We start from the raw sequence: 24,795 nt of genomic DNA, 5'->3' as shown, positions 1-24,795 counted from the left end.
CAAGTCCCCTGCAATCAAAGATTAAGGATACTGGATGTTCTCCAACCTTTCCCAAAAATTTCTTTTCAAATTTCAAAGGTTACAATAATGAACAATGAATTGTTTTCTTGAAATACTTTTATCAACATCAATCAGCCTCATAGAACTAACAAGACCATTGCATCACAATATTGTTCATGAAAGACTGTCGATGATCTACCTGTCCAACAACAGGCAAGTGGTCAAACAATTTATAATACATCCAGGCCAGCAGTCTGGACCCCTTTACCTTCTGAAAAATTATTGCAGCCCTCAGAGAATTTTTATTTATTTAGGTTATATTTATGTATGCTGCAACCGAACATTTTTAATGAGGAAATGCTTAAAATGTAAGAATACAAAAGCATACATTCCATGAGCCAACAGAAAAATGATGCCATCCTGTGTCACACTGCATCTGGAAGACTCCATTGTACACTTATCATGAGAGAATGAGAGTGAAAAACCCAAATAGTATTCTAGTAGTATTATGATAATAATACCTCACAGACCCCCTTGAAAGAGTCTAGGGGACCCCCCAGAGATCCCCAGACCACACTTTGAGAATCACTGATCTAACCAAGGGTTCAGCAAACTTTTTCTATATGGACCACAGAACAAATATCCTAGGCTTTGCAGGCTGTGTATTCTCTGTTGCAACTATTCGTTTCTAGCACAAAAGAAGTCATAGACTTTATATAAAGAAATGAACGTGGCTGTGCTCGAATAAAGCTTTACTTATAAAAAAAAAATAGGCAGTGAGCCAGATTTGACCCATGGACCATTATTATCTGCTGACTCCTGATTTGAACAACGGAATGCCAGGCAGGTATTAAAATTAATCGGCAGGAATATTTATGCTGATAGGGAAGAAGAGTCATAATAAACTTGAATAGAAAAAAAGTAGATTTTAAAAACACATGTAGAGGATTCTAATACTTGTTAAAATATACATGCACACATACATACACCTTCATATATCTTAAAATTTTAGAAGAGCAGTCCCCAACCTTTTTGGCACCAGGGACTGGTTTCATGGAAGACATTTTTCCACAGACAGGGTAGAGGGGTGGTTTGGGGATGATTTTCATAAAGAGCACGCAACCTACATCCCTCGCATGCACAGCTCACGGTAGGGTTCACACTTCTGTGAGAATCTGATGCCATGGCCAATCTGATAGGAGGTGGAGTTCAGGCGGTAAATGCGAGCGATGAGGAGTGACTCCTTCACCCACCACTCACCTCCTGCTGTGCAGCCTGGTTCCTAACAGGCCACAGACTGGTTTTAGTCTGTGGCCCAGGGGTTGGGGACCCCTGCTCTAAAACATCATGCATCAAAAGCTATTAATGATAATCTCTGGCTGTTGATTTACATGTGATTTTTCTTTTTGCTTATCTGTATTTTAGATAATGAACAGGTATTGCTGTCATTAACAATTTTTTAAAAGGTCTTTCTTAGATAATTAAAAGAAGAGCAATATTTGGAAATTTTGACATTTAAGGTTTATACTGATTTCCCTTGAGCAATGTAACTAATTCACAGAAAATACAGCCTATTTGCTTACCAGTTCTACTGGAAACTGTTTGGAAATCCCCTTTAGTCCCATTTGGTCCTTGTGGATATATGTCAAAACGGTACATGGTTCCAGGGTTTAAGTCACCAATGACAATACTTTGTTTGGTGGTGGTGGTGGTTCGAGGTTCTCCAGCTTCATGAGGTGTGATATGTATCTCAAAGGAATGAGAGTCAGTGCTGGTCCATGCTAAGCCAATTTCCCTCGTGCTGACACTTGTCACTCTAAAGTCAGAAACTGGACTGGGGGCTGTGGGTAGAAAGCAAATGACTAGATTAAGAATCTATTTCTCCAGAAGACAAGACTGACTGTATCTCTGCAGTCAGAGATATTTACACAGAGATTAAAATATTAAAAATATTTTAAAAAATTAAAATATAAAATTATAAAATTTAAAAATATTTTAAATATTTTAAAAAATTAAAAATATTTACACAGAGATTAAATATACACTTGGTAACACCTGACCTCTCTTTTCCTCTTCTTTTTATTATCATCTACAACACAAGCCCCTTAGGAGCTCATGTTTCTAACCATCAAGAGAACAATTGGCCACAGGAGTTCAGACACTGGTTAAGTTGTACAAAGTCATTCAAAGGACATGAGAAGAGGCGTGAATTCCTGTGGGTTCAGGGCTCAGACTCTGGAGTGGGACCTTGGCCACTGCCAGCTATCTTATCTTGCATACAACACTTAACTGCCCAGAGTCTTTTTTTAATGATGTACAGCAGAAGGTGCTGTTGACCCCCAAAATTTATCCCCCTCCATTTTCTTTAAACATACACTCCTAGATTTTTAGCAATCCTAGATTTTTAGCAATGTACATGACTGTTGGAGATTTTAAAAAACTACATTTCCCAGCCTCCCTTGCAACTAGTCATGTGACTAAGTTCTGGCCAATAAGATGTGAGTATAAGAACAATATGGCTCCCAAGAAGCAGCCTTAAAGGGTGGAGCACTATTTTCTATTCTTCCTCCTCCTTGTAGCTGAAATGTGGGTGTGATCCCTGGACTCAGGCTACCTGGCTCTAGAACCAACAATGTGGTGGGGGCTGCAGCCTCCTAATGCCCGGACAGCAACTCTGTACATTCCAAGAGCCAACAACTACAGCCGGGTGCTGACTGTGACTCTGCTGGGGATTCCCTTGGGGGGGGAGTTTTGCACCCTTAGGCTGGGAGTCATTTCTGGGTCCTAGCCTAGACCCTGCACCTCACATGTTATGAGCTGAATTATGTCCCCTCAAAATTCTTATATTGAAGTCCTAACCCGCAATACCGCAGAATCTGACTATACTTGGAGACAGGGTTTTTAAAGAGGTGTTTAAGGTAAAATGAGGCCATTAAAGTGGGTTCTAATTCACAACAATTAGTATCCTTATAAGAAATTGGAATAAACTATACTCAATATCCTATGATAAACCATAATGGAAAAGAATATCAAAAAGAATATAAACATGTATAGCTGAGTCACTTTGCCATACAGCAGAAATTAAATACAACATGGTAAATCAACAGTATTTCAATAAAATAAAATAAAGAGGTGACTGGGACACAGACATGCACAGAATCACGTGAAGACACAGGGAGAAGCTGGCCATTACAAAACCAAGAAGGCAAATCTCAGAAGAAACCAACCCTGAATTACTCAATCTCAGACTATTTGCGTCCAGACTGTGAGAGAGCAGATTTCTGCTTTAAAGCCTCCCAATCTGTGGTGCTTGTTATGGCAGCCCTAGCAAATTAACACATCAGCCCTTCCAATGATTCTATAAACTCTCAATTCCCAAGATTAGATCCTTCTCAGCTTCAAATAGCTCATAGTCTCTCAGCCATAAAAAGGAACGAATTTGAGTCAGTTGTAGTGAGGTGAGTGAACTGAGAGCCTGTTATACAGGGTGAAGTGAAGTCAGAAAAGCAAATTTCCTACATTAACACATGTATATAGAATCTAGAAAAATGGTACTGATGAAGCTCGTAGAAAACGGACTTGTGCACACAGTGGAGGAAGGTGAGGGTGGGACAAATTGAGAAAGTAGCATCGACATATATATACTATCATGTGTAAAATAGTTAGTGGAAGATTGTTCTATAATGCAGGGAGCCCAGCCAGCCTGGCACTCAAGGATGACCTAGAAGGGTAGGGTGAGGGGAGGAGAGGAAGACTCAAGAGGTAAAGGATATATATGTACATATAACCACGACTGACAGCAGAAACCAACACAACACTGTAAAGCAATTTTCCACGAATTAAAATAGAAAACAAAACCACTGCAGTGAGCATATAAAATAGCTCATCGTTTCTGTCTCTTGCAACTGAGCCGTAGCTAAGACTCTACCACCCCATCCCCAGCGCCGGGCTTCTTTCACAGTGAGAGAGAAACAAACTCCTATCCTGGATACTTGGGGAGTCTGTTACTCACAGTGAACTTAATCTTAACAGAGGGATTAAATATTAAAAAAAAAAAAAAAAGTAGAAGGTGAAGAAAAGGAAGCAGATTTCATTTACTCCAAAGACCCAGTCAGAAGACGTTTATAAGAATGCCTAAGGTGTGCCTTGTTGGAAGCATCAGACACTCGAATAAAGCATTCTGATGGGATGAGCCCTGGCTCCAGAGCCAGGCACCCCTGGATTCAAGTCCCTGCCCTGCCGCTTGCCAGCTCTCTGGTCTTAGGCAAATTCTTCAGCCATGTTGGGCTGTAGTTTTTTCATCTGTAAAACAGGGATCCTGTTTGGGGAAGAGTGGGTACATATATAGGTATGGCTGAGTCCCTTTGCCGTTCACCTGAAACAATCAGAACATTGTTAATCAGCTATACTCCGATACAAAATAAAAAGTTAAAAAATAAAATTAAATTAAAAAAAAAAACAGGGATCCTAACAGCTACCATGAAGACCCCTGCGATACATGCAAACCACCTGGCACAGTGTGACACCAATATCATTGTGTAATAATAATACACTATAGTATTAAATTACTCTACTGGTAGACTATTATTGTTTTAATTTTAAACCTTCTTTGGAATATAAAGGTTTTTATTTGCTGTCAATAACCTTATCTTTAAGAGAGACTCGAATGAGAAGGAAAAAAAAAGAGATAGCCACATTCTGCTTCATTATTTTGTCAGCATCCAAAGGACAAAGGGATGTGAATATCCAGGTTCTTGTTATCTCCACCTACCAATTTGCTTCCCATCTCCATCATGCTAGGATGGTTCTCACCAGCACAAACTGGAGCTGAGAGAGCCCAGCTGCCTGATCCCACCTCAGACACTTACAAGGTGTGATACCTGCCCACAGCATCTCTCTCAGCCTTGAATTCCTCATCTGTAAAATGAGGCCAATGCCAACCATGTCACAGATGTGTGAACATTAAAGGAGACAGTGCAAGGAAACCATGTCACATGATGCTGGGCGTGTGGGCGGGGTCAATCAATGGTCACCATTATAGGACTGGAAACTATGTCACATGATGCTGGGCGTGTGGGTGGGGTCAATCAATGGTCACCATTATAGGACTGCACATCTTGAAGGCAGTAAGAGTCCCCATGGACCCACATGCTGGACTGTGCATCCTTGAAAGAGGACCAGGGTCTGTCTGGTATCTGGGCCTGGCGTACGGCCGGTAGGAAGAAAGCTTAGCAAAGCCACGAGTGAACTCACGGGTGTAAACTTGGACGAAGCCCGGCGTGCCCTTGGAACCGTCATCAAGGAAAGGATACACTGTGATGTTGTACAAGGTGCTTGAGTTGAGTGCAGTGATGTCAGCATGAGTCTCGTGGGCTGTGAGATTGAAGGAATCTGTCTCTCCCACAACATGTATCTTGTAGGTATAGACTGAAGATGACTCATTATCATTGATTTTCCAGGTCAGGGTCAAGCTGGTGGCACTGATGTTCACAATTTCGATGTCAAAAACCTGACTGGGATCTGTGAAGACACAAGAGGAGTTAACCACCACCAGGATGGCCAAGCCAGAGAGAGAGAGAGAGACAGGGAGAGAGATGCTGTCATCAAGGCATCTGATCCAAGAAACACTCTCAGCAATTCTTCCTCCTGTTCTACACCATTTAACACAATAGACCCAAGTGTAGACAGGGTCCCAGCAAAAGTCAGACAGCATCTTCAATGAAGAAACAATCTGGCTAATTGCAACTGCATCGTTTACCCTTCATTCTCCCTGTTGACTCTTAGAGATGCAATAGATGCCTCAAACAACAACATGGACTCTACACACGCCCATCTAGGTGCTGGGTGACCCCAAAAGGTCTCAGGCATATATCCATCCAAGAATTAACACTATCCACATGATCAAGTAAAGATCAAAGGCTTTTGCACGAGGCAGGTCTGGGTTCCAAGGTCAGCTCTACTTGAATAGCCTGGTAGATCTTAGGAAAAGCACTAAGCTCAGTTTCCTCATCTGGTCCACCCCACCCTCCTGACCCACCCTCTGTCCTTCTCCCGCCTGCTCTGTGTCCCTGCAACGCTGACCCCTCACACTGCATCATTGGGGCACTCTGCCAGGTGACCTGGAGCCAGGTTCCCCCAGTGAGTGAAACAGGCAGGCTACTGGGGGGCTGGAGGGGGAGGCAATCGGAGCCCTCTCCTCACTCCCTCCTGTCCCGGGTCGCCAGGTCCAGCATGGTCCAGCCCTCCCGTTTCCTGGCTGCTACCCGGTGTTCTGTCCTTGGCCCTCCAGCCTCCACCCTCTCTCCCTCTGTTCTATGGATCTAGGACAGCCTTTCAGAGCAGATATATTTGGGGGAGGGGGGGTGTTTGTTTGCTTGTTTTATTTTTTATTGGAATATATTTGATCTATAACGTATTAGTTTCTGCTGTGCAGCAAAGAAAATGTCATGCAAAATAGATGTATTTTTGGATGAGATAACCCGAGTCAGTCTGTATCGCCTGCAAGCAAGCCCCCGGAGGCTACAAGACTGAAACATTTGTTTCTGAAGCCACTGGGCATGGCTGTGTGCTTTTCTATGTATTTTACCTGGATTACCCTTCTGTTCTGAAATTTCCTGAGCATAGGAACCATGCATTTCTTTTCGCCCTCATTAGCACTAATCCAAAAAGTCTCCAAAACTGTTCAATGTACAGAGTAAGAATGCTGACAGATTCTAGTAGAAAGCAGCAGTGCACATGTCAGCAAGTGTCACAGGTAAGTCAGTGTGCCTTTCAAGTTTAGGTCAAAAAGAAGACTCATTTTCTCCTCTCAGGGGGAAAATACTTAACCAACGTGGACAAAATGAATATCAAGTTTCAAGAGAAAAACCTTATGCCAGTGTGCCTCCCTGGCTAGTATGCAGAGCTATAAAAGAAAGAATAAGGGAGCCCCTCGCATCCGCACATAGTAGCTGCTCAATACGCTGTGATGCGGTCAAGGAAAGAAGAGCCTTGGCCACAGAGCTCAGAAGAAACACACTGGACCTGCTCTGTCCAAAATGTCTTCCAGAAAATTCCCTCCAACCACCAAACGACTTATGAAGCAAGAGATAACTCAGGACCAGAATCACAAAAGACAAACTTTGCGCTAGGCAACTCTGGCTGAAGCCGTTTTACAAAACTCCACATACTTGTTTTGAAGTCTATAGTCTGGGGCTGTCCTTCGGCACCATTAAGAGCTCGGGGATAGACTGTGGCTTTGTACTGTGTGTCAGGCTTTAACCTGAGAAGCAGGACTTCCACGGTGTCTTGGGCCAGAGAAGGGTTCAGTCGGTATTCGTACCCAGGGGCCGTGGAACCCCCAGGGGGCTGCAGCAAGCTGTCTGTGTTGCTGGCATCTGTTTGAAACACAAAAGGCAAAGACATGACCTGAGACTGACGTGCATTCCTGTCTGCTTTCAGCGCCGCTGCTCTCCCCACCGAAGGATGCCACATCAGATAGTGCCCACAGCTGAGATCCTGCAAACACCTGTTCCCCTTCTCCCCCAGAAAGAGATCCATGCTGCTGAAAGGTGCCTGATATTTTTAAGCAGTGGTTTAGGGGTGTATGTATTGATTGATTCATTGACTGTGTGATACATGTGGGATCTTAGTTTAACGATCAGGAACTGAACCCACGCTCCCCAGCGTTGCAAGGTGGCTTCTTAACCACTGACCTGCCAGGGAAGTCCCAGGAGCCTCATTTTTGGCAGGTACTTTGCATTGTACTTTTAGCACAGGTGTGTTAAGTCTCTCAGTTGCGTCTGACTCTTTGCAACCCTATGGACTGTAGCCCACCAAGCTCCTCTGTCTATGGGATTCTCCCGGCAAGAATACTGGCGTGGGTTGCCATTTCCTGCTCCAGGGGATCTTTCCAACCCAGGGATCGAACCCGGGTCTCCCACATGGCAGGCAGACACTTTACCATCTGAGCCACCAGGGAAGACCAGGTAGCACCACAGATACACGTGCTTTTCTCTCCAACGCAGCTATTTGCATCTCTCCCCAACTTCTTCCAAGAAACCATCTTCTCCCACCCTACTCCAAACATGGATTTCCAGGGACAACCCCATGATTCACACTGGGCTAAGCAGAGCCCCACTCAAGGCATTCTTTCCCTAGACCAGACCCCTGAGGAGAGAGGGTAAAACAGGCAGAACTGCTGGACCAGGGGGAAGGCCGGTGAAAAGAAAAGGAGCAGGAAGAGACACCAGAGTCACCTCATCTCTTCCTCCAAGGCCTTGTGGGTGAGAAGCCCACTTCCATGACTCACCCAAGCCATTTTCTGTCGACAGGGGGCCTCTCTGTGTCTCATTTGATTCTGAAGGATTCAGGGTGACCGTGTACTGATTCCCTGGCTTCAGGTCAGAAATATTGACCATTAAGTTTTCAGTCGACTCCTGGATTTCTTCAAGGAGCATCCGGCAGGTGTCCGTGATGTTATCGTTCTTCCAGGTAAGAGTCACGTGCGTCACACCCACGAAGGCAGCATGCAGATCCGTTACTGGATGAGGTTCTGTTTGAAAACCACAGAGTGGGCACCGATGGAACGAGATACCTGCAAGTCACCTTCCATTATGAATGACAGGGGGCACTGATGTTTCAATGGGGCCCACTAAATACTTCCTTTATGTCAGAGTCCAGAGCAATTCTATCACTTCACAGTGGGGAGAGAACTTAATCATTATGCAGGAAAAAGGAGAAAAGGATAAACCTTAAAGCCAAAATTTTTTAGGATCTGAACTATTCTCCAAGACAGTTAACTCCTACAGTGATTTGACACTGTTTTAAACAGCAGCGTTTAATATTTGTTTTAGATATCAGAAAGAAGCATCCAAAAAAGTGACCATCTGCTATATCTAAAGGTCTCAATTCCCGATAACACAAATATGTCATAGGACCGAGACATTTCAACTGAGACGCTCATCCCTGTATTCCAACCCCAAGGGGAATTTTCTGAAGACTTCCAATCTACACTGTCCACCTACCATCCTTTCTGTCACTTCATTTGGCTGATTGTGACCGAAACCAAACCACTTTGGCCGAGATGACATCGACATCCTTCCGTCTTGAGATGAGAGCATGGAGATTCAGAATGGCAGAGTGACTTGCTCAAGAATGCACACTACTTGGAGCACCGGGGAACGAGAACCCGGGGCTCTAGCTTTAAGCAGGGGGCCGCCAAGAGTCAGACACGACCTAGCAACTAGGCAGTAACTGCAGCAGCAGCACTGCAGACAGAGCCACAACCCTGCCTGAGGAGGCGAAACTCAAAGACACCGGCATGGATGCCCGTCAGGCCCCATCCAGCCCTGAGGCGAGCTGATCCATTGTACAGTTTTATTCTTCATGTCAAACGTTATCCGAGGCCAATATTTCTAAACTGGGTCATGCAGGTGTCTTTTTTAAAGAAATGGGACGTGAATAAACCCGCCGGCTCTGTGATCTGGGTGACCGCTATGGATGCCGCTGTACTGCGGCGCTCTGGAATAAGGTACCCACCACGTGGTGCTCAATGACTCCAGGAACACAGAAGAAACCGAAGTTCTCAGCATTACAGATTCTTCCTCTGTAGCCCTCAGGGTTACTGTGAGGGCACCCTGATGTATTAGGGGCAGCTAAGCACATTCAAAAGACTCATTGGGAAAGACCCTGATGCTGGGAAAGACTGAAGGCAGGAGGTGAAGGGGGTGACAGAGGATGAGATGATTGGATGGCATCACCGACCCAATGGACATGAGTTTGAGCAAGGTCCAGGAGCTGGTGATGGACAGGGAAGTCTGGCATACTGCAGTCCATGGGGTCGCAGAGTCGGACACGACTGAGCAACTGAACTGAAGCACATAGTACATGCTCAATAAATAGCAGCTGATAAACACAGTCTTGGCCTCGGGGGCCTTAAGCTGGAGTGAGGAGCCTCAGCCCCCGAGCTGGGTGCTTCGGGTCACCTGGTCACCTCCCCATTCCTATAGTCACCAATTCTGTGTCACCTTGTCCCAATACCAGCTCTAAATTCTGCTTTCTTCTTTCTCCTCCACTCTCTCCCATCTCCTCTCTGCCCTGTCCTTCTTTTCCCCTCTCTTTCACAATACAGTGAAGCTTTCCTGCAGATTTTTGATTTCTCTAAAACTGTGCTCTGAGGACCTCCAGGAGTTTTTTGAAGGTACCTGTGATACTGCAGCCCTGTAGCTCCTCTTTCTCCAGTTCTTTTCAGTTTCTGGGCACCTGGGCAACATTTTATTTAAAGAAATAATTTCCTGACTAGAAAAAAAAACATGTTCAAAACCACTGGGTTAGCACTGGCTTGCTTTGTGTGCAGAAGGTGCTGTGACAGGTGGTCTCTTCAAGCCACGGGCTCAAAAGGTCAGCTTTCCATGGCTTCCACCAGGCAATGACATCACAGCCCCTCCAGATCAGAAAACCAACACAGGACCTCTTTTTTTAATTCTGTTTTCTTCTGAGCTTAAAAAAAGCATCTTAACTCTTTTTTATGTTTTTGGTTCTTTTCAGCTTTAAAAAAAAAAAAAGCTGTTATTTGCAGTTATAACAGGTGGTTCAGGGTACCGATACCTAAGCTAAATAAAAATCTAAGCTTAATCCAATGTCACTGGGCTCTTATTGCATTTGAAGCATATACTCCTCTATAAAGTATCCAAACTTTCATGCCCAACAGAAGCTTCTGGGAACACAAACACAGCATCAACTTTCCTGGGGAGCTTAAAAGAAGCCTAGTAGTTACTGACAGCATCAAGACACATTTCTAACAGGGTCCCTGTTCCCAAGTCTTAGCAGAAAAGTAAGTATTCACCAATAATAATGAAAGATTTTTAAAAAACCAAACAGCTGGAAGCAGTTAAAATATCCGAAAACACACAGGACCTTAGTATTAAATGATTCTGCCACCTGAACTCCTGGGCTTGAAACCACACAGAATCTTTCCTCATCTTCCACAGTCAACAGAAATCAATCTCTTTCCAATAGGCAACTTGAATGGACAAGGCTCTAAGAAACAGGATGAGAAGGATAGTTCACGATCGGTCCCGGGAGCTGCTCATCTTACCTACTGTGGCATCTCCTGAAGTCCCGTTGCTTCCTGGACTTGAGTCCGTGCTATTATCGCCTGTCTGATTTGCAAAGCTCATCTGCTGATCCTCACTCATGCTCTTTATGCCATCCATGGAATTAGAAGCAGTTGTGTTGTTTTTCCAAGTTGGGGTCACACTGGTTGGACTGATGGTAACAGCTTTCAGAGGACTGGATTCTAGTTTAATATTGTTTACAAAAAAAAAAAAGGACAGAAAAACATTATTTTTCAAGAAGAAATGTAAGAGCAAGGACTGTTCTGTATACCTACTTTCCAGAAGTGAGTTTTGCAGCTATCAAATCCCTTTTCTCTTTATTTGCCTCCTGGACTTCCCTCCAACAAAATACATTTCGATTTCCATATGTTTAGATAGACAGATATATACATACATGCATACACACACGTATATAATAATACATGCATGCATACATATATGTGTAGAATACATACATATGCGTCAGTGAAACAGAAGGCTACAAAATAAAGATAAAAATACGCATGGACCTAGAGATTCACAGTGAGTGAAGAAAGTCAGACAGAGAAGAAACAGTGCACATGACATCCCTTACATGTGGAATCTACAAAACAGAAAGAGATCCACAGACTTGGAGAACCCACTCACGGTCGGCAGGGAAAGGAACGGGGAGAAGGGACAGTTGGGGAGTTTGGGATGGACACGCACAGGATGTGTTTAACAGGAGAAACCAACAAGGACCCCCTGCAGAGCACAGGGCACTCTGCTCAGGGTTAGGTGGTGGCTGGGATGGGAGGGGAGTCTGGGGGAGAACAGACCCGTGGCTGGTCCCTTTGCTGTTCACCTGAAACTGTCACAACATTGTTTGTTAATCAAACATAGACCCCAATACAAAATAAAAAGTTTTTTAAAAGATAAAAATAACAGAGCTTGGCCTTGCTGGCTACAACTTGAACATGGAGTTAAATCTGTACAGAAGCTGCCCTGAGATGCTAAGTGCGTCTATCTCCCATGTTCAGAAAACACCACTTATGGAGAGGTGTATACACTACATGGTCCCGAGGACCCTGCCCAGGTGCTGCGCACACATCTCCTCATGCATGCTTCATAACAACTTCATGAAGGAGGCTACAGCTCCATTTTAAGAAGGAAAAACTGTGTTAAGACCTAAACTTTGTGCATATGACAGCTTTTTTCCCAAACCCAGATATTAGGAGGAAGCTCCACAGCTCTCTGGCATCAAGATGGCATAGGACAGGAGAGCATAAAGAAGAAAGGGTTGGTCTTGGAATCCAAGCTTGGATGGAAGGACCGGCTCTGCCCCTAAGCTCTGTGACCTGGAAGTAGCCCCTGAAAACATCTCAGTCTCGGTTTCCTCTGCTGACAGCTCAAGAATGTTATATTTAAAAATAAAGGATTATTATTAAGATACCACGACATTGTAAACACCATCACTGGATTTGGACATTCAAAAATCAGGACTCAGAGTCCAATCCTGCTAGTCACTGGCATGTGATTTTACTCAGAGTAAAATTCACTGCTCTGAACGTCACTTCCTCCTCTGTCAAATTGCAGATGTATGAGATCTTAACACAATGGAAGCCATGCTGGTTACTAACAGGAACTAAAACTTCACGATGGATGTATCCTAATTAGAACCGAGATGGCGGAGTAACAACTCGAAACAGAAGAGTAAGCACAAGCAGGAAGGCCCTTGTCAAGGACCCAGGGCTGGATCCCAGAAGAATGAAGGTGCTACAGGCAACACCATCTCCGCAGGGACGTGCCCTTCAAATGACAGCATGGGGGCCAGGGAGACGCAAACACCGACCCAACCACAGCAGAAGGGCGGGAGAGGAGACGAGGAAGGTAAGGGGCCAGGCACCGAAAAATCGAGTGGCCCTCACTTCAACAAGCTGCACGTCAGGAGGCCCCTCCAGACCTGAAGCTCCTCTTTATAAAGTAGCCGCTCACAGCGTCAGAGTAGCATTTTGGCAGCTTATCACCGTGATGCCGTTTGCCCTCAGTGATGGTGATGGCGAGGAGGAGGACGACCAAACAACAGGCACGGGTACAGCGTGGAGGCAGCAAGAACAGCCGCAGCCCTACGCTGGGTGCCGGCCGGGTCCCGAGGACCCTGCCCAGGTGCCCTGCACACGTTTCCTCACGTACGTTTCACAACAACTTCATGAAGGAGGCTACGGCACCATTTTAAGAAGGAAGAAAACTGTGTTAACACCTAAACTTTGATGCATACAAGGATTCTGGGAAGATCTTAGAAAAGCAAGTTCCTTTTTTTTTTTTTGGCCGTGCCACATGGCATGTGGGACCTAGGTTCCCGGACCAGGGATCAAATGTGTGCCCTCCACAGTGGGAGTGTGGAGTCCTAACCACTGTTCCACCAGGGAATTTCTGAAAAGCCAGTCCTTAACTTTCAATAGTTCAGCAAAGTACACCTTAAAACATCTTTTAAAAATATGTGTGTGTATGTATGTATTTTGGGTGATAAAGATGAAGAATCTGAGGTCTAAGAGGACCAATGAGGGACTTAACCAGTGGCCCAGTGGTCAAGCTCCCATGGCAGGGGCACAGGTTCGATCCCTGGCTCAGAGGACCAGGGGCTTCCCTTGTGGCTTAGTGGTAAGGACTCCGCCTGCTAATGCAGGAGACACTGGTTCAATTCCTGGGTTCCCTTCAACCCCAACCAACCTCAACAAATTACTTAGTATTTCTTTTAGGAACTTCCCTGGTGGCTCAGATGGTAAAAGCATCTGCCTACAATGCGGGAGACCTGGGTTCGATCCCTGGGTTGGGAAGATCCCCTGGAGAAGGAAATGGTGACCCACTCCAGTATTCTTGCCTGGGAAATCCCATGGACAAAGGAGCCTGGTGGGCTACAGTCCATGGGGTCACAAAGAGTCGGACACGACTGAGCAACTTCACTTTCACTTTCTTGGGGAACTAAGATCCTACATGCTGTGTGGTGAGGTCAAAAACACAAATAAACATCCCGAGAGGATAAGCAGCCCGAGGTCACACCGTGAGACAGTGACAGACCCAGGAAACAAACCTGGGACTCTGATCCTCAGTCTGGGCTCTTAACCACGACGCCATTGGATACTGCTCAGAGAGCAGACGGAAAGACCAGTGGTAAAACAGCTCCCAGGGGAGCCAGGCCACGGGGCCAAGAACAGGGAGCAAAGAGATAGAAGTAGTTGCATTTTACCACTGAAGCCTAGATGAAGGGATCTTGAACACAGGGCCCGTGTGAAGGCACTGGCGTTCTCAGAAACCCACACCCACCCCCAGGGTCCGGCTCATGTGTGTGCACTTTTTGGCAGCAGGAACATTCTAGGAATCAGCAAACTAAGATGGACTGGAATGGGCAAATTTAACTCTGATGACCATTATATCTACTACGGTGGGCAAGAATCCCTTAGAAGAAATGGAGTAGCCCTCATAATCAACAAAAGTCTGAAATGCAGTTCTTGTATGCAATCTCAAAAACAACAGAATGATCTCTGTTCGTTTCCAAGGCAAACCATTCAATATCACAGTAATCCAAGTCTAGGCCCCAAACAGTAATGCTAAAGAAGCTGAAGTTAAACAGTTCAATGAAGACCTACAAGACCTTCCAGAACTAACACCCAAAAAAGATGTCCTTTTCATTACAGGGGACTGGAATGTAAAAGTAGTAAGTCAAAAGATACCTGGACTAACAGGCAAATTTGGCCTTGGAGTACAAAATGAAACTGGGCAAAGGCTAACAGAGCTTTGCCAAGAGAATGCACTGGTCGTAGCAAACACCCTCTTCCAACAACACAAGAGAACTCTCTACACACGGACATCACCAGATGGTCAACACCGAAATCAGATTGATTATATTCTTTGCAGCCAAAGATGGAGAAGCTCTATACAGTCAGCCAAAATAAGACCGGGAGCTGACTATGACTTAGATCATGGGCTCCTTATTACAAAATTCAGACTCAAATTGAAGAAAGTAGGGAAAACCACTAGACCATTCAAGTATGACCTAATCAAATCCCTTATGATTATACAGTGGAAGTAAGAAATAGATTCAAGGGATTAGATCTGATAGAGTGCCTGAAGAACTTTGGACGGAGGTTTGTGACATTCTACAGGAGACAGGGATCAAGACCATCCCCAAGAAAAAGAAAGGCAAAACGGTTGTCTGAGGAGGCCTTAGAAATAGCTGAGAAAAGAAGAGAACCAAAAGGCAAAGGAGAAAGGGAAGGATATTCCCATCTGAATGCAGAGAATAGCAATGAGAGGAAAGAAAGCTTTCCTCAGTGATCAATGCAAAGAAATAGAGAAAAACAAAAGAATGGGAAAGACTAGAGATCTCTTCAAGAAAATTAGAGATACAAAGGGAATATTTCATGCAAAGACGGGCACAATAAAGGACAGAAATAGTATGCACCTAACAGAAGAAGATATTAAGAAGAGGTGGCAAGAATACACAGAAGAACTGTACAAAAAAGATCTTCATGACCCAGATAATCACAATGCTGTGATCTCTCACCTAGAGCCAGACATCCTGGAATGCGAAGTCAAGTGGGCCTTCGGAAGCATCACTGTGAACAAGGTTAGTGGAGGTGATGGAATTCCAGTTGAGCTATTTCAAATCCTAAAAGATGATGCTGTGAAAGTGCTGCACTCAACATCCCAGCAAATTTGGAAAACTCAGCAGTGGCCACAGGACTAGAAAAGGGCAGTTTTCATTCCAATCCCAAAGAAAGGCAATGCCAAAGAATGTTCAAACTACCGCACAATCACACACATCTTACAAGCTAGCAAAGTAATAATGCTCAAAATTCTCCAAGCCAGGCTTCAACAGTATGTGAACCGTAAATTCCCAGATGTTCAAGCTGGATTTAGAAAAGGCAGAGGAACCAGAGATCAAATTGCCAACATCCGGTGGATCATCGAAAAAGCAAGAGAATTCCAGAAAAACATCAACTTCTCCTTTACTGACTACGCTGAAGTCTTTGACTGTGTGGATCACAGCTAACTGTGGAAAATTCTGAAAGAGATGGGAATACCAGACCACCTTACCTGCCTCCTGAGAAATCTATATGGAAGTCAAGAAGCAACAGTTAGAACTGGACATGGAACAACAGACTGGTTCCAAACTGGGAAAGGGAATAGGTCAAGGCTGTATATTGTCACCCTGCTTATTTAACTTATATGCAGAGTACATGATGAGAAATGCCAGCCTGGATGAAGCACAAGCTGGAATCAAGATTGCTGCAAGAAATATCAATAACCTGAGAAATGCAGATGACACCACCCTTATGGCAAAAAGCAAAGAAGAACCAAAGAGCCCCTTGATGAAAGTGAAAGAGGAGAGTGAAAAAGCTGGCTTAAAACTCAACATTCGGAAAACTAAGATCATGACATCCAGTCCCATCACTTCATGGCAAATAGATGGGGAAACAGTGGAAACAGTGACAGACTTTATTTTCTTGGGCACCAAAATCAACTGCAGAAGGTGACTGCAGCCATGAAATTAAACGACGCTTACTCCTTGGAAAAAAGCTATGACTAACCTATACAGCATATTAAAAAGCAGAGACATTACTTTGCCAACAAAGGTCTGTCTAGTCAAGGCTATGGTTTTTCCAGTAGCCAGGTAAGGATGTGGGAGTTGGACTATAAAGAAAGCTGAGCGCCAAAGAATTGATGCTTTTGAACTGTGGTGCTGGAGAAGACTCTTGAGAGTCCCTTGGACTGCAAGGAGATCCAACCAGTCCATCCTAAAGGAGATCAGTCCTGGGTGTTCATTGGAAGGACTGATGCTGAAGCTGAAACTCCAATTCTTTGGCCACCTCATGCGAAGAACCGAGTCACTGGAAAAGACCCTGATACTGGGAAAGATTAAAGGCAGGAGGAGTAAGGGACGACAGAGGATGAGATGGTTGGACGGCATCACCGACTCGATGGACATGAGTTTGAGCAAGCTCCAGACGTTGGTGAAGGACAGGGAGGCCTGGTGTGCTGCCGTCCACGGGGTCAGAAAGAGTCAGACACGACTGAGTGACTGAACCGACCAGAGCCGTTTGAAAGGGTGAAAAGATAGAGCACATACCAGGGCCCAGGGGTGAGGACGTCCTGCTGTCTGCTGTAGCAGACTGGCCATTGGAACTCACTACATGTGTTGTTACAAGGTTTTCTTGTGCTGTGGTCCATGGACTCTCACTGGCTGTAGATGAGAATGTAGTCGAAGGGCAGCTGGTGACTAGAACACAGGAAAGAAAAACAAAATGCAAGCTAATACAACGGCACACACACCCCCACCACCACATACAGGCCATACAACAGACTTTTAACTGTAATTGTTAAAATGTATCATAGTTCTTTCATCTCCCCTCCCCCACCTTACAATACGGGCTCTACACACAGATGTTTTTCTTCGTTTGCGCCAGGGATTCGAGCCTGTGAGAGGAACCTACCAGCCTACTTACCAAACTGATCAACAAGGAAGAGAAAGCAATTACAGAATTCTTTCTATTGTTTGCACAGGCTTTGCATAATTACTGTTATTAAGTGAGATTCTCTTTATTAGAAGGTTTCAGCAAGGTCTGCCCCCTTTGCATGACACTGAGAACATTCTAAGAATTTTATCTCTATGGTTCACAGGCTGAGATTTTTACCAACCAGGGTAAAACAAAAGTAGTCCTCGAATTTTGATGACAGACAAAAGCCACCGATTTTTATTTTTCAAAGAGGTACATTAAAAAATTACTAAAGGCTATTCAATTTATTTCTTATAGAAGTGAATAATGATCAAAAAATTAGTGAGGAGATAACCCCAGAGTAAATAGTGCTTTCAACTGAATATATTAAGTTCCATTAAAAATTTGCTCTAGCAACCCCATTTTTCTCATTTTGCTATAGACCAGGGAGGACGTCAATGGACCAGGAACTAATTAGCAACTGAGACAGCCCTCCACGTGGAAGCACAATATACAGGAGGCTACGTCTGGTTTTCCAAAGATTATATACAAAACCTGTACACCATTTTAAAAATCATGGGGTGATGCAGCAACACAAGAAAATACTTACAGGGTAACAGTGCATGAAATAAATATACATCGAACTGCATTATGAAAACTAAGTTGTCTTTTAAAAAAAAAATCACCCACAAATGTAGGCTAGAAAAAAAAAATCACAGAAAAAAATCTGTATTTGTCAGGGTTCCACAACTGATCAAATTTTTTCTTTCATTTGCTGTTTCCACCCTCACCCCGCTTCCAAAGAAATATCGGAACTAAGCGAGTTTTAGCAAATTAGCATTTTCTGTGATTTTTCATCGTCCTGTTAATATTGATGCGTCCATTAGGGGGCAGTAGCGAACAGCACAAGAGCAGAGTGGGAAGTGGTCCTTACCACAGTCACCTGTGCACAGGATCTGCAAAAGAAAAGAAAACGGAAGTCAGTGGATTCCTTCAGCCTGGGCAAACTGCAAATCAGAGATAAAGCAGATGAAAATGTAACGACGGGGGTGGGGTGTTAAGAATTGCATGAAGCAAAGGCCTGCCGGCCAAAGCAGATGAAAATGTAATGACGGGGGTGGGGTGTTAAGAACTGCATTAAGCAAAGGCCTGCCGGCCAGGGTTAAGGCCTGAGGCCATTGAATGTGGGAATTCAGGGTAAGCGCCAGCCATCTGCAAACAATGGTTGAACTCAGTTATAAAACAACGAATAAGAGCAACTCCCCAGGTCCACGCCCCTTCCCGTCACTACACTGTCCTTTGAGGCAGAAGGACAGCACAACAGGAGTTGAGAGTCTCAGGATCAAAAGAAAGAAAGCAGGGCCACCCCCACCCCCATCGCCCCTTCCCCAGAGCCACTTTGGGTCGAGAACGGAGGATGTGAAGCCAGACGTGTGGCAGCAGAAATCCACCGCGTTAGAGATGTTCATTGTGCAAAAGTTCATCTTCTATCAGGAGGTGGCAGGAATCTTTTTAAAAATCATACGGCAAACGGCTTTGTGAAGAATAAATGTTTGAACCAGAGGGTGTCTCCATCTGCCATCAGTATAGATCCCTGAGGATCCTCAAAGATATTTATCAAGTCCCTATTATTTTCCCACACTTTAAAAGCCTAAAATAATTCAAGATTGTTCAATCTATTGTTTAGTAAAATCACACCTTTCTGGTCAATGGGATATTTCCAACTATGGCCCTTGTAAAGTGGAAAATAATCAAAAGGGACTCCAGTGGAAAAAATGTCCTCAAACCTCCCATCATACTTAGAATAAAATGCAAACTGTTAACCACAGCCTACAGGTCCCCTCTGTTATCACTTCTCACGCCCTTTGCAATGTTCTTGAAGCTTGTTTTCCCCTGGAGCCTTTATGCATTGATTCCCTTCTCCAAAAACACTCTGCCCTCACCCCCTACCCAGCCATCCAGACCTTCCCAGATGGTGCCACCTCTTTACAGAGTCTGTGTCCAACCAACAGATGGAAATGAGCCCCATTCACACCACATGACTGGTGAGTTTTCTCCCAGCCTTCACCTCAATCATTGTCAGTCTCCTCCAACTGAAATGTACACTCCAGGAGAACAGACACTGCGTCTGTGCCCATGCCTAGAATATTATACACAGTAGGCACTCAATAAGTGTCACAGAAGGAAAGAATGAGCCTCTCATTTTGCAGAGGAGCCAATCTCTAACGCCCAGCGAAGGGAAAGATTTGCCCAAGTTTCCATAGCAAGGACAAGGCCAAGGCCGGTCATGTCCCAGGAGCCCGATTACTCAGCCCAGTATTCCTCCCACTTATCCCACAACTTTGCGCTTATCAAATGGGGAAAACAAGAACATTCGTTCTCGGCTCATGAGATAGGTGGGCAGGAGCCGGGTCTGGCCCCAGCCCTGTCTCCCAGTGACCCAGGCACCAGCACTCGAAGGAATCCAGCATTCCTCCTCTCCTCACTCCCTGCCAGCCTGTGGGACGGGGTGCCGGGGGGCAGGCGGGGGCAGGCAAGGGGTGAGCAAGCCCTGCTGATTTCCCTTCCTACTCACACCCCACACTCCAACTTTCCATTCCCAACACCGCCACGTACCCTTCAACCCGCCTCATCTCAGGCCTAAATGTTTCCACTCACCTTCCTCCCTCCAGCCCTCGCCCCTCACTCTGTGCTGTGCATCCTTCCACGTCGTCCAGGAGGGACCACCCAAGGGAGGAGAGGGAGGAACAGGTCGCCAGGTGAGCAGCACAGGGCGGTAAACTGTTTTTTGCCCCGGAGTTGGAAAACATTAAACTATATCACCTTGTGACCCTAGGATGGCACGTCCCAGCCTTTTACAATGTTATTATCTCTCCGCTTGGGCATCTGTGTTGTGTCCTTCACTAGAAGCCATTCAGTCATCCATCCAGCCCACCAAATATTGCCTAAAACGAGGAAGATCTGGGCCCTGTCTTCAAACTATTTACAGAAAAGTAAGGGAAATGAGATACATCTGTAAATCGGGCAGTCCAGGCAGAAAGCGCTGACATTTAACAAGCAACTCTTGAGCGCCTGTGTGTGCCAAGCGCTGGGCTAAAACCTCAGAACTAAAGCAGATAGTCTCCGCTTCACGGGGGCCATGGCGGAGCGAGGGAGGGAGGGAGGGCGAGGGATGCAGTGTGCCCTGGGGTCGGTACCACCTGCTGAGGGAAGTCAGGGGAGGCATGCGCGAAGGTGAAGAGTGTCTGTGCATGTCAATCTGGGTCCTCTGCAGCTCTGCAGTCCGAGACTCAGCAAACACTGACTGGCTGCTGGTCACGACACAGGAAGATGTGTCAAAGAGCCGAGTTCTACAGATGAAATTCCAAGAATCACAGTCATGGCCGAATGCAAGTTTCCTAAGATTAGAATCATGCTTTGACTCTGTTCTCAATGCCTTTGGCCCAACACGCACAGAGCACTGTTCTAAGTGCTCTCAGATACTAACTCATTTACTCTTCCAAACAGCCCTAAATGGGAGGCACAGGTCCCTACTGAGCTACAGCACCGGCGTCCGAACCCAGGCAGTCTGACCCCAATCTGTGTACCAAACCGCTAGCTCCACTAGCTTCCAACGTAAAGCAACTGGCAAGAAATGCACTAGAACTAAGGGAAGGTTTAAATATTAACTTCAAAAGATTCTCAGTGCGCTTCTTTGACAAATCCAGGTACAGTTTCTCCTGGCAACCCTCCCAAAGAAGACCTTACATGCCAGGTGTACACACCAGCTGGCATCCCTTTGAGACTTATGATGAAACAGTAGTCAGAGTGACATCACCCTAGCTTGTGTGGCTTCACGTCTTCCTGGCTTCATCCCCTCATCTTGACCTCAATGGGCCTTGACTTCCCAAATAAAGCATCAGCAGCTTAATCCTTGCCTTAGGACTCAGGGAATTTAAAGGCTGCAGGCTAACATGAAGGACAAGAGTACCTAAGAGAAATCTGCAAAGGGTCTCTTGGGGGAAAACTTCTTCTCTAATAAAAAGGAATTGCATGGAAGCAAATACCATCCTGCTTTGCTGGACTTCAGCAGATCTGCCCATGATGCTTGGAGCTACCGCAGCCACTATGTGACAAGGAGGGAAGAACTCACCCACCAGCTGAGGATGGCTGACGTAGGGAAAGAGAGAAAACACCTGGATCCAAATCAAGCAATTCTAGACTCTTTCTACTTCTGGACTTCTTGGCTGGGGAGATGTAATACCCCTTTTAATTTAACTACTTTTGTTTGGGTTGTCTAAGGTTTGCAACCAAAAGAACACTATTTGGAACCCTAGTTGACACTATAATGAGCACAAAGCTGGATGACTGATTTTCACACTAATCTTCATTTTTATAGAAAAAGAAAGTGAAAGGTCAGTGACCTGTCATCCAGGGTAACAGAGCTGGTCAGTGAGAGGAGGAGGCCAGTCCAGGTCTGCCAGGCCCCCAAACTCTTCCACTGACCACAGGGCAAAAAGGCCCTTGCAAACAACACCCCACAAGATACATGGCATGGGGGACACCTTATGAGTACTTTTTAAAAGAATACAATCAACAGAAAGGGCTTCCCCATTGGCTTAGCGGATAAAGAATTCGCCAGCAATGCAGGAGGCACAGGAGATGCGGTTCAATCCCTGGGTTGGGACCTGGAGAAGGAAATGGCAACCCACTCCGGTTTTCTTGCCTGGGAAATTCCATGGACAGAGGAGCCTAGCGGGCTACAATCCAAAGGGTCACAAAGAGTCGGACACGACTGAGCGACTGAGCACAGTCCCTCTCATTCCAGTCATTCAATCAACAGAAAGCTCACCTTCCTAAACTTAGCTCACAGCACGGCTGCGCCTGGGGGTGGGATGGGAGAAAACCACTTTCCACAGGTTCCTGCACTGAGCACCAGAGTTAACTGCAGAAAAGGGAAGTGGGGACAACTTTCCGGCAGTGACAACTAAAGATGGTGACGTGAATGACTGCAGCTCCTTCCCCTTCAAGAGGACACCAGAAGGCACTGGCGGTTGTTCGTCAAGAAGGATTTTGCATGGAAATCGCCCTGCCTGCAAGCTGCTGTTCTTCAGTTACTAAGTCGTGTCCGACTCTTTGTGACCCATGAACTGCAGCACGCCAGCTTCCCTATTCTTCACTAGGAGTTTGCTCAAACTCATGTCCACTGAGTCAGTGATACTCTCTAACCAAGTCACCCTCTGTCGCCCCTTCTTCTCCTGCCCTCAATCTTTCCCAGCATCAGGGTGTTTTCCAAAGAGTTGGCTCTTCGCATTAGGTGGCCAAAGTATCAGAGCTTCAGCATCAGTCCTTCTAGTGAATATTCAGGGTTGAATTTCTTTAGGATTGACTGGTTGGATCCCCTTGCAGTCCAAGGAACTCTCAAGAGTCTTCTCCAGCACCATGATTCAAAAGAATCAATTCTTAAGCCTTCTTTAGGGTCCAACGTCCACATCTGTACATGACCACTGGAAAAACCATAGCTTTGACTAGACGGACCTTTGTCGGCAAAGTGATGTCTCTGCTTTTTAATATGCTATGTAGGTATATTAAAAGTCATAGCTTTTCTTCCAAGGAAAGTATCTTTTAATTTCATGGCTGCACTCACCTTCTGCAGTGATTTTGGAGCCCAAAAAAATAAAATCTGTCAGTGCTTCCACTTTTTCCCTTTTCCTTTGTCATGAAATGATGGGACCGGATCCTGTGATCTTAGTTTTTTGAATGCTGAGTTTTAAGTCAGTTTTTTCACTCTCCTCTTTCACCCTCATCAAGAGGCTCTTTAGTTCCTCTTTACTTTCTGCCACTAGAGTGGTATCATCTGCATATCTGAGGTGGTTGATATTTCTCCTGGCAGTCTTGATTCCAACTTGTGCTTCATCCAGCCTGACATTTTGCATGATGTACTCTAGATAGAAGTTAAATAATCAGGGAGATAGTATACAGTCTTGACATACTCCTTTCCCAATTTTGAACCAATTCATTGTTTCATGTCCAGTTATAATTGTTGCTTCTTGGCCTGCATACAGCTTTCTCAGGAGGCACGTAAAGTAGGCATTCCCATCTCTTTAAGAATTTTCCACAGTTTGTTGTGATCGACAGAGTCAAAGGCTTTAGCATAGTCAAGGAAGCAGAAGTAGATGTTTTTCTGGAATTCCCTTGCTTTCTCTATGATCCAATGGATGTTGGCAATTTGATATCTGGTTCCTCTGCCTTTTCTAAATCCAGCTTGAATATCTGGAATTTCTTGGTTCACATACTGTGGAAGGCTAATTTGAAGAATTTTGAGCATTATCTTGCTAGCATGTGGTAGTTTGAACATTCTTTGGCATTGCCATTCTTTGAAAGTAGAATGAAAACTGACCTTTTCCAGTCCTATGGCCACTGCTGAGTTTTCCAAATTTGCTGGCATGTTGAGTGCAGCACTTTCACAGCATCATCTTTTAGGATTTGAAAGAGCTCAACTGGAATTCCATCACCTCCACTAGCTTTGTTTGTAGTGATGGGGACTAAGGCCCACTTGACTTCTCATTCCAGGATGTCTGGCTCTAGGTGAGTGACCACACCATCGTACTTATCTGGGTCATTAAGACCTTTTTTGTATAGTTCTTCTGTAGATTTTTGCAACTTCTTCTTAATCTCTTCTGCTTCTGATAGGTCCATACTATTTCTGTCCTTTATTGTGTCCATTCTTGCATGAAATGTTCCCGTGGTAACTCTAATTTTCTTGAAGAGATCTCTAGTCTTTCTCATTCTACTGTTTTCCTCTATTTCTTTACATTGTTCATTTAAGAAGGCTTTCTGATCTCTCCTTGCTATTCTCTGGAGCTCTGCATTCAGTTAGGTATATCCTTCCTTTTCTCCTTTGCCTTTTGGTTCTCTTCTTTTCTCAGCTATTTGTAAGGCCTCCTCAGACAACCATTTTACCTTTTTGCATTTCTTTTTCTTTGGAATGGCTTTGTACACTGCTTCCTGTACAATGTCACAAACCTCCATCCACAGTTCTTCAGGCGCTCTGTCTACCAGACCTAATCTCTTGAGTCTATTGGTCACCTCCACTGTAAAATCATGAGGGACTTGATCCAGGTCATACCTGAATGGCCTGCAAGGGCCCTTCTTCAAACTGGTCCCTCACCCCGAGCTCCAATTCCAGGTAGGGAAAGCAGCAAGCATTCCACAGGCTCCATCTCGTTTAACCCTCACACAAGTCTATGAAACAGGAATGATCG

General features: G+C 45.0%; 1 protein-coding gene across 1 annotated transcript in view; it reads right to left on the bottom strand.

Annotated features, from left to right (window-relative positions):
• The window catches only part of PTPRJ (protein tyrosine phosphatase receptor type J), a 175,954-nt gene that overhangs the window by 33,893 nt on the left and 117,266 nt on the right, over positions 1-24,795 (bottom strand). Inside the window, exons 2-8 of the mRNA XM_081538864.1 lie at positions 18,486-18,507; positions 17,185-17,334; positions 11,078-11,278; positions 8,291-8,533; positions 7,170-7,376; positions 5,254-5,520; positions 1,584-1,841 (exon numbers count right to left, since the gene is read on the bottom strand). Coding sequence (XP_081394990.1) covers positions 1,584-1,841; positions 5,254-5,520; positions 7,170-7,376; positions 8,291-8,533; positions 11,078-11,278; positions 17,185-17,334; positions 18,486-18,507 — 1,348 coding nt within the window. The remainder of the gene's footprint in view (positions 1-1,583; positions 1,842-5,253; positions 5,521-7,169; positions 7,377-8,290; positions 8,534-11,077; positions 11,279-17,184; positions 17,335-18,485; positions 18,508-24,795) is intronic.

The sequence above is a fragment of the Giraffa tippelskirchi genome, chromosome 11 (genome assembly GCF_054371585.1).
Source record: "Giraffa tippelskirchi isolate mGirTip1 chromosome 11, T2T-mGirTip1v1.2.pri, whole genome shotgun sequence".
Classification (NCBI taxonomy): domain Eukaryota; kingdom Metazoa; phylum Chordata; class Mammalia; order Artiodactyla; family Giraffidae; genus Giraffa; species Giraffa tippelskirchi.
Note: the sequence above shows the minus strand (reverse complement) of the source record. Positions and strands in the feature narration are given on the sequence as shown.